Source organism: Anopheles aquasalis, chromosome 2, assembly GCF_943734665.1.
Source record: "Anopheles aquasalis chromosome 2, idAnoAquaMG_Q_19, whole genome shotgun sequence".
NCBI lineage: Eukaryota > Metazoa > Arthropoda > Insecta > Diptera > Culicidae > Anopheles > Anopheles aquasalis.
In genome coordinates this window covers 31692008-31702500 of record NC_064877.1, presented here as the reverse complement: position 1 = coordinate 31702500, position 10493 = coordinate 31692008, and the positions used below count along the sequence as shown (strand labels likewise).

The window sequence follows — 10493 nt, the reverse complement described above, 5'->3', positions numbered from 1 at the left end:
GAGCTAAAGGTACTCGCTGCAAAACGTGTAGTTACTATATTAATTTTTCTTAAGCTATCTAAGATGGGTTTAAGGGCTAGAATATTATTATTATTTTATCGAACTTGTGTCCCTCCAACGCTAGAGCTCAAGAGTAAACGCTAGAGGTTTCAATACACACTAACAATTGATTGGAGACGAGTACGATTCAATGATGGGTTAGCTGGGTTGGCTATTTATATTGAAATGGTCTTTCCAGTTGCATATTATTGTCTTCTTTCTTTTCGCTCACATCATCACTGTACGGTATTCACTTTTACCGTCCCATCGACCTTACCAGATTCTACACCAGTGCTTTAATATCATTCACCCCCTACAAACATCTCCCCTGCTCCCTCCCAGTAATCCACTGTCGCCAAAAACGGGTTCATTATTGTCTCGTGCACCACCGCACCAGTAAATAACCTGTCTGGGCGCCATGGTTACGCTTACAGTTACCTCCTTACTTATTGTCATTCGTTAATGGTTTGCCTGGGGTTTTGCGTAATGCGACTTTTTTTTGTTTGTTTGTTTGTTTCTTTTGTTTTACGAGCAACGATTTGTTTTAAACATTTAATGATTTTCCACACCAGCTAAACAGATAAACTTCGATGTTTTTCGTACGTTTGCAAATGTACATCCTCTGCCCTTCCTCTCTCGCCTCATCTTAGGCGTTCTCTGAATAACGAAAAAGAAAAAGGTTTTTGTTCGGCCCCTGTCGGCAAGATTAAAACCAGTACAACAAATTCCCTTAAGGACGCTTATGAATGAATGAAAACGAACAGAATCAACAACTAACGATAGTTATGAGGCGGATGGCAGACGATGCCAACGATTAAGCAACAGAACCGAGTAGATTGAGGGCGCGACATTACGACGTGGGATAAATGTTTGCATAGGAAAGCTTCTCGGCCAATCGGCCAATACTTCCGCATCCGCATCATACTGTACAGTTGCATCTTACATTTGCAAAAGCATCACCTGCGCTTCAGCATTCGAGATAATTCATTAACTAATTGTTTTTCTCCCCAATTTTTTGTTTGTAATTCTTTCGTGAGCAAAGCTATGCTTTGCGATAGTTTGTGGAACCGATTCCGCCTTTTCCGCAATAATGTAAGCCCTTCCTTTCCCCGTCATCCTCTTGCTAGACACCAACTCCAGCAGCAGTGGAGGATGCACTCCGAGCATTCACTCTGGTAAGATATGTTTTTCAGCGATATCGCATGGTTGTATTGGTTGTGTGGTTGGTTTGCTTGCCTTGCCATGCGGGGTGGTACGTTTTCCTGCCACCCAAAACGACGGTCGGGGGAGGTCAAACTTTTGCAAGCTTCCGCACAAACCTACGGTGCACCGGTTCGTCCTTTATGTCAGGTGGGCGCTCTTCCGTTTTTTATTCTTTCTTGTTGGCCGAAACATGAGTTTCTCTCGTCGTTTCGCGTTATCCAACGATTTGATTTGCCTACCTAATAAAGCCAGCCAGCCACAGCGAAAGCCGTGATAGCAGCATGATAATTTGTGCACGCGGTGTGTGGTTGTAACCGAAAACCGGTGGCCATAGGAAAGGAATGGAATGTTTGCTTCGCCCTGCTTGCGATTCCTTGTTGTGCGTTATGTGGTGGTGGTTCTTTTTTATGTTTCATTCTATTGTCGTCTTTTGCAGCGTAGAGCAGAAGGCAGATAACACAACATCAAGGAATCGACCGTGTCCCGAACCTGCGCAGGGGGGACCATTGTGTTCGATCGATGAGCGGTCAGTAAAGTGTGTTTGTAAATGGACGGATAAAGATATTATTAATGCGGCGAAATCCGCTACGCTAGAAGGTCGAGATGGGGAATTGAGACCCAAACTCAAAGGGATCGCTGGAAGGCAGGATCTTTTCAAACAGGGGTAAGCAACGGAATGTCGATGCGGACATGACTTTGGAATCGCAGCACGAAGCAAAAAAGAAAAGAACAATCCTCGCACCCGGTGGAACACACACTCGCGCACGTTTATAAAGAAAAATGGTAAAAAATGTTCATAAAAAGGAAAAACATTCAAAGAATAACGAGAAAGATGGTGCAACACCTTTCAGTTCATGCGCTTTGCTTCATAAAGCGAAGCGCTACGGACGCGAAAAACCTCAATATTGAGAATCGAGTGTCATAGGTGCTGCTGTAGGACGGAATGATCGCGTAACTATCAGAACCATCCCACCAACGGCCGATCGGTGATCGTGGCAATGGCTGCCAGCAAACACACCACCAGCAAACCACCAGCTGGACCACTACCGTACAAACCATGCGATCCGCTGATCTTACTTGTTTCCCCAGCATTGACAACGCGTATCTTCCAGCCAAGGTTGCGATGCGTGAAGCACTGAAACAGACGGAAGAGAATTAATACACGATCAGGTTCAAACAACATGGATGGCGATCTACCATACCTGATAGTACACCAGATCGGGAGTCTCGTCCAGGACGGTCCAGTTCAGATAGGCCGGCTGTCCGTTCGGGTCATCGCAGCTTAGCTGAAGGGTCTTCATGTACTCTTCGAACGTTTCGATTTCGGCCGATTTATCGATGGTTTTGTGCTTCCACTCACAGTACCGTCCGGCTAGGGAGTACAATCGTAGCTTAGTGAAGGCGCGCTGAGACAGAGCAGAGGTTTTTTGGGGTGGGGGAGGGTTCTTACCAGCTACGGGAATGGCATAGCCAGATGAATCGTACTCCACGCCGGCGTATACATTCTCTCTGCGTTTCTGTGCCTCAGACAGCTGCCCGTAGCCTCCTTCGCTGGAGCTGGTAATGTAGAGTGGATGGTATCTGGAATGGAGAAAAAACGATGCGTGAGAAAATCGTCGATAATTCATGACAACGGAAGCCAGCGTTGTGGAAAGAGTAATGCATTATTTTTGTGAAATTAAACGCTTTCTTCATAAAACTTCCAATGGGCCGATTTACATCAAATATGAAGCGTTCTGTTGGATAATGTGCTAGCTTTTTAGTGCTAATTTCACTATTCTTCTCTTATAAAAGGTTCGTTTCGTTTGTTATTGGCGAAAAACTAAAGAAATCGAAGTTTCCAGGGTTCACTTGATTTTGTAATGCATAAAAGAGATGATAAACAGTTAGTGCCTGAGCTAAATGTTGGATGCATCGGAAGATTCTAACGAAGCTGCCGCTGTTTCTGAAATACTTTTATAGACACTTGTAGCTTTGCAATGTCCTGACGGCAACACAACATTTCTTTTATTAAATAATCCTGGCCTTTTCTGATCTATCGCTAGCTCTAAGCGACTCAGATGTTGAGAGTAAAGATCTTAATTTAGTGTTTAACAATACGAAAATGGCTCCGTTAAATTATTATGTATTTATGTAAAAATATGTTCTTGATGGTTTAGTCATCATAGGAGCCGTTTCTACACGCTATAAGCAGTATTCTTTGGCAAGATATGGTAATATGTCATTCCTTTCTCATAACCAATCTCTATACGTTTAAAAAATGGCAGGATTTCATTCCGTTTTCCGCCTAAATTTCCCAGATGGAAATTCGATTCATCATGTTCCTTGGTTTCGACTTTCCTTGGTTTATTTTTATCCACCTTTGAGCCAATAGTTTTAAACTGTTTTATGATCGTTCGTGATGCTCTGACTACCAGCATGTCCGTTAACTACCAGTATTTTTGTGATTTTATCGCCATTTTCGATCATGGAGTATCGGCATCGTAAACACCATGTAAAATTTAAGGGGTCTTGCTTATATTTTCGCTCTCATCAAAGGGAAAATGTAAAATGCATGCACTACTTTCTTCCCAAACCAAATATAACCGAAACATATGACCAGAATTCAAACCGTTTTTAATTTTCCAATTGATTAACTAACAACTCATTTCCACTTACTTGGCAGGTTGCGTCGGTTCGTCACCACCTTCCACGATGAACGTGTACGTTTGGCCCCGCTCGACGTAGATCTCGGGAATCAGCTTATCGTTCATGTACCAGGCGATACCCCACGATGGATTGCCGGTGATTGGCGTATAACCTCGGCTACCACCCGTTGGCCCGATCCGCGCAGTAATCACCTTCTCCCCGAGGATGGTCCGGGTTGGCCATGGCTTAGGGCCATCTTCCGGCTGATAGTTGTCGATCGCATCGGTACACATGTGATCGTTCTTGGCGGAAAAGTCTATCTGCACATCGTCCACCGTCACCTCGGTACCGGTGTGTGAGTGGGAGTTGGCCTCTTCCCGTGAATTCAGTGGCCCGATGGCGGCAATAACGGATATCTGCCGATCCAGTGGGTACGCCCGATCGTTGACGGCTTCGTTCGTCTGCAGGAGTCGTCGGTATTTGATCTTCGTGACACCATGGCTACGATCACCGGACACTGAGAATAAGAATGAACATCGATAACATAAATATGATATTAATCGATCGTTTCGAGAATCTTGGGCAGGGCACTTACAAATTTCGACATCATTCCTGCCACCAATGCGCTCATCGGGGCAGACACCCAGGCGACCGTCGCACTGGGCCAACGATGACATGTAGTAGTCTTCGGCGCGGAATCGACGCAGCTTGCGGTCATAGAACGCCACCACCACGTCCGCACCGATCATCTGCGGGTGTCCGTGGCTTCCGGAGATACCGAACGCCATGTATTGCTCCTCGCTGATCCGTCCAATCAGTTCGATAACGATGTAATCATCCATCACCTCCCACATCACGTTCAGTTTGCCCTTGATCAGCTCCCTACAGTTGACATTGGTCGGTTTGCTGGTGCCCTGAGTGACGATGGTCGATGTTGTCGTCGTTGTCTGTCGGAAAAGGTAAAGGAACACCGTGAGCAAGGTGCCAAAAAAGCGAAATAAACATCGAAAACCATCTGTAGATGGAGAAGAGAAGTAGAATTTTACCGGCTTGTACCACCATGGAGGCTTGTGCGAGAGGAAAATGTTCAAAGTATTCAATATTACCACACGAATCAAATGAACAACGAGCCGCTTGCTCTTATCAATACCAATCCCCTGCATACTTACCGCTATCTTGGTCTGTCCGAGGGCCGGCGGTACGTCGAGATCCTTCGGGATGTAGACGTGCCCAAAGTTGTGCCGATATTCAACACACCACACCGCCAACCAGTCGATATCGTAGACGGTCAGATTGCCGGGCAGCTGGATCTCGATGTCCTCGCCCTGGTAGCCACGCAGTGGTTCCAGCGAACCGATCTCGTTAGGAACTTTGGTACCCATAATGTTGGGCTCGGACCCATTACCGACCCAGAAGTACGCATCCGGACCGGCTCCATCGTAGTGCAGGTTCGGGATGTAGAATGTTTTCGCGTCCAGAATGCTAATGTTGCTGGAACGAAGCCCGTGCGCTAGGCGTTTGAACTCGGGCAGAACCCGGGGCTTCGGGACGTCCAGTCCGGGCGGAATGAAAATTTCACCGAAATCAACCTGCAAAAGAGAAAAAAAGGGAAACCTTTATAAGAACAAAAGCCATACATTTTCGAGGTATTAATTACATGCAAATCACATGTTTCATTCAACTCCTTTTCTCGTTATTGCATTCTGGGAAACTCTGAACCAACCAACGAATCATGGCTGAAGTTGAACTACCTTCTGTCAGGATTCATTTTCATTCAATTCTATCTCATTCGCGGTATGATCCTGGCGTTGTGAATGACAATGGGACACATCACTTAATTCTGAATATGAACCGGCAAAGTAGGCGGCTCACAAACGGGAAACCTAACTCAACGAATGAGTAGCCACCACGCGAGGCAACACTAAGTAGCTGCCATGAACCATGGTAACGAATGCTTCTGGAGTGGCAATAGTAGCCATACGGTTTCGAGTTGTAATAGGTAATCTCTAATTAAATTCCTAGCCCTCGGTTGGAGCAGATAGTTGCGGCAAACCTTACAAGTACGTCTAGTAATGAAAAAAAAACCCTTTAAAGTCATCCAGCCTGTACTGCTACGATGCGGAAACTGTCCTGTCGGAAACTGAAGATAATAGCGATCCAGGAAATGGTGATTAATTGGGAAAATGGTGTTGCTACTACACCTGTCTCCCATCGCCCAGCAGCTGGGCTGGGTTGATTGCAAGGACCGTTGCTGTAATTACAACTCGCTAAAAACATCACACTCGACCAACCAGGAAGCTTCACACAGCACAAGCGGCCATGTTATGTCGAGTTAAAACGGACACGTGCTGGGAAAAAGTTCGTCCTCCTCGCTTTCTCGGTCGCTCCGAATGTCCTTCAAAACACCTGTGCCCGTGCCCGTGTATGTGTGCGCTTGTATGTGAATATGCCTTTTCTCTCGTCCGAGATGTTAGACGAGGAGGGGTAGACAAAAGCTAATCATTAGATTGCTACCAACGATGGTTGGGTGGCCCGCAAGAAACTAATCGCTCGCGGCCCGTGGCGACGCGATGTTCAACATCAAAAAGCGACGAACGTGGTTGCGATGGCAACGGTAAGCAGCTATGGCGAACGCCACCGCTCATACGGATGACAATGATGACGGTGATGGTGATGGTGATGATGATGATGATGATGATGGTGAACCGATAATGAAGGTGTGCACCAAGGTTTTTTGCGGGAGGCATGCGCACTACGATCCTCGCAAGAAGATGGAACCAGGCACCGGGCACACGTTTGCGACGGTTGGAGGTACGCGTTTATCGGAATTATCAAAAAATAACTGTATGCGTGCGAATGTATGCCTCAGTGTGTGCGTATGCGAGATGGTTTTATGTTCTTCTGTTATGGGAGAAGGACATTGCTGCTGCTGCTGTTGCTGTTGCTGGTGTGGTTTTTCATCCATTCGTGGATTGGAAAAACGTGTGGTTGGTGTCGTGTCGGGAAGGGGCAGTCTCACTGCGTGTTGGCTTCCAAGTGAAAAAGCATCAAGAAACCAGAAATGTGATTGTCCGTGAACAGAATGTGATTGTGTTCCGTGCGTTTTTTTCTTTTCAGTTTACTAGATTTTACAATTTATTAGTTCACACTTTTTTGTAACCTTGTGATCATTTGCTTCTATTGCGTGTATTTGAACAAAACAGGGATAATTAGTTTGAGGATTTTTTGTTCCTGTCCGCCATTAGAAACCATTCCAAATCATTTTAAGAAATACTAATAGTACAGGAATGTATGAAAAAAAGGTTTTAACACTTTTAGTAGTTAAAGGTTTAACACAAGTAACGCATTGTGGTCCGATGAGAAAATGTTTCAATGGAAGGCATCACCGTAAAAAGTTGTTTATCAAATTGGGCAATGGTTTTGGAGAATAAAGTGGATATTATATGGCTGTAAAAACGGCTACTTCACAAGCCCTGTTGGGAAGCTTATTGTGTGTTTTTCGGAGAATCGCCACGGAGTAAAAGGTGCGATCATTTTGCTATCAGTTTAATCCATTTCTGGGAAACACTAATGGCCCCTTGCTGGTGGCTTTTAGCGGCGCAAATAAAAGATGTACATTCACAGAATGAAAGGTGACACGATCAAAAGCTTTTTGATGTTTATAAAACATACGATAAGTTTCAAAATATTACAAAATTCATTTATCAACTTTCACTATCTGCTGCAAAAGTAGATAATATTTCTATTACAATCTCTTGCATAATCATCTCATCATCCTGCTCTACTGAAGATAAACAAAAGTACTAATTGCAGGAGGAATGTTATAACCATAGAATGGACTTACCGTAAACCGTCGGCACCACACCGAGAGCCAGCGAATGTCTCGGAGACGTTTTCCCATCGGCAACTTCAGGATGATGTCTGTGTTGTTGTGTTGCTGCAGCACCGGCGGTTCTCTGTGAAATAGAAGCACCAAGACGGTGGTTTGGTTTTCTTTAGATAAAATTCCGTATGAAACGATTCCGTGTTTAAAATATTAATATTAGTCCTATGCTAGGCCAATCACATCTCCCTTTTCTTTACTCGGTATAATTAATACAAATCCCGTTTAAATCGTATTAAATCGGCCTCCGGTCATGTATTTTTTTATACAAATGTACTTTTTCTACTCCTTAAATCGCATAAATCAATAGAGCCATCGTCTGGGGCACATCCTTGTTGCTGGTTTTTATGCATATTTGCTGCTTTCCTCTTCTCTTAAAATTATTATTAAATTATTATTAAAGCTTATGTGCATTGGCACGATAGACAAGCGACAATGATGATCAGTAACATAAACGCCGGAAATAGTAGTTGAACAATGCAATATTACACTTAAACACTCGTTACAAAAAAACTGCTCAGAAATGAGAAATGACAAGGACATGCGAAATTCGTAGACAACCGCTTCTCCATTGAAAGGGTTTATGAATCAACAAACAATGCAGCATCACGGTTCAATTGCAATACACTGTCGGCATCCAAAGGTCTCGAGGTAATAGATTTGCCCAATGTCACCTGATTCCTCGGTGCACCCAATCGAGTCCAAGGGTTCGTTATCAAAGGGCATCACTTATCCATTTTAATGTACGTTCACATTTTTATGCTGATGACTCTGCTCATGATCTGTGGTGGGGTGGGGTGCTGCGGTGGGGCGAGGCGGGGGATAGTGGATCTATCGGTCGAACATGATACTATACTACGCCCTTTGTTTACGCTGCAGATCGGTTTCTGATGTTTCATTGTACACATTTTAATGCTGTGGTGGTTTCATGAGGTACCAGATCCGGAGCAGCGGAGCTCTGTTCTCACTCGTTGTCTCACCAACGGTATACCGGTCGTCTGCAGGATTGCAATATTGTGGCATACGGCACCTCGACGAGGTGCCGTGCTTTAGGAAGTATTCTGTAATGTTTTCTTTTCTGTTTGTCTCCAGACTCCGTTGAGCAAAAGGCATTTCGCTTCGACTTTTGGTTTCTTCTCTTCATTTTTCTCTCTCTCTCTATCTCTCTCTCCTCTATCTCTCCATGTACAATAAATGTGCAGTCATCGAATCTTTTGCCGAAACCACAAAACCACCAGCCACACCAGCACACCACGCGAAGCGATGCGATGCGAAAGATGGTGTCCAATGTCGTTCGCCCTTAATCGATCATTATTTAATGAGGTGTAATCTAAGATATATAATTCGTTATGCTTGTTTCCCGTGCAGATTGCCGTGCAGTCGACGGAGGGACGCGGAGGGTCGCAGAGAAGACAAGAAAAACGAATCATTATTCCGCGCGTCACCCTCGCGTCACCCTCGCTGTTCTGGTCGTTCCGGTTCCGCCGCACTTCTAACCACCGCCCCAGCCATCGCGAACTCAGGGGATGATGTGAGAAGGTTGCTAGAACCGAGCCCAGACCAAAGACCAGACCGGAGCATTACACGATCGATTCTCGGATTCTCGGTTCTCTCGAGCGCGCCTCGCTTTCAGCTCCAGACCATACTGTGCTGGTCAGCCTGACTCGCTTCCAAAACACCACCCCAGATTGCCCTGTGTCTGTCGCGAGAGAAAAGCGACATTTTAAACCAAAATGAAAAACCGAAACAAAAAACCACAAAAGTTGGTCCGGTGTCCGGAGTCTTTGCCACTTCGTAACAAAACTACGGCCACGGGCGAGAGCCCAAAAATGGAAAATGAAGACATCCACTTTTGTGCGCCTTCTTATCCGGGAGAAAAACTACGCCACGGGTTTTTTGCCCCTCTTTTTGCTTCCACGCCAAACCCAGTGCCACCAAAGAATAGTGCAAAAATGGTTTTTGGTCGCAAAAAAAATGGGCTTCGCGTATGCTAAGGTCGCACGGGATCATGGCGCATCGCAGAATGAAAAATTGTCGAGAAAGAAAAAAAGTGAAACTCAAAAGTTGTGCCACGTCGGAGAATGGGAACGGAAGAAAATGGGTTTCCAAAGTGAACCACAAACCCACACCCGGACCACTGGTTGATAAAACCCGGGCGAAACCCGGGGTGGCAGCGAGAAATGCTGGATTTTGCGTTATACGCTTCGCACGGATTCTCGCCGGTCAACCCGGTACACCGGCGATGCATCCCTAGGAATGGTCCCCAGGAACGATGGCAAGCGCCAGTTGTGGTGCATTGTGTGGGCTGCGATTCTATCCCTCCAATCCAAAGATTTCGCAGGAGGTTCCGCCGAATGAGTTTAGCAGAAGGGCAGAAGCACATCACACCAACCAACCAGCTCTTCCTATACCACAAACGTCACGATACGAACGATGTTTACGAGATGGATATTCGCATAGCACCGCTCGTCGGTCCCAAGACTCTGGGCGAGCAATCTGTTCCGAGTTCCCCGAGAAAACCCCGAGCTGTCCCCTGACTGACGCAGGAAAAGTCACGCTCTCCCTGTTCCCCGTAAATCATAGCACCACGGCTTCATTGTACTTTCCACGGATAATATGCTTTGATGAGTTTATCTACCGTACGACAGAAGGTCTGCGGGGGATTCGAGTTCGAGTTCGGATGTGTTGTAGCGCCGCACCGTTAACGCACTAAGCACCGGGGCGTCATCGGGTAGCTTAA

At 45.6% G+C, this 10493-nt stretch overlaps 1 protein-coding gene across 2 annotated transcripts in view; it reads right to left on the bottom strand.

Moving 5' to 3' along the window:
- LOC126570916 (protein Skeletor, isoforms B/C) overlaps window positions 1-10493 on the bottom strand; it is a 32425-nt gene that overhangs the window by 1934 nt on the left and 19998 nt on the right. Inside the window, exons 4-11 of one of the 2 annotated variants that reach the window (XM_050229022.1) lie at window positions 7715-7826; window positions 5040-5459; window positions 4917-4937; window positions 4466-4817; window positions 3901-4387; window positions 2693-2823; window positions 2445-2614; window positions 1-2377 (exon numbers count right to left, since the gene is read on the bottom strand). The exon at window positions 1-2377 is cut by the window's left edge and continues 1934 nt beyond it. In XM_050229022.1, the coding sequence (XP_050084979.1) occupies window positions 2201-2377; window positions 2445-2614; window positions 2693-2823; window positions 3901-4387; window positions 4466-4817; window positions 4917-4937; window positions 5040-5459; window positions 7715-7826 (1870 nt within the window). In that variant the 3' untranslated portion in view covers window positions 1-2200. Of the gene's footprint in view, window positions 2378-2444; window positions 2824-3900; window positions 4388-4465; window positions 4818-4916; window positions 4938-5039; window positions 5460-7714; window positions 7827-10493 lie in introns of both variants that reach the window. The other variant, XM_050229021.1, reaches the window with a different exon arrangement.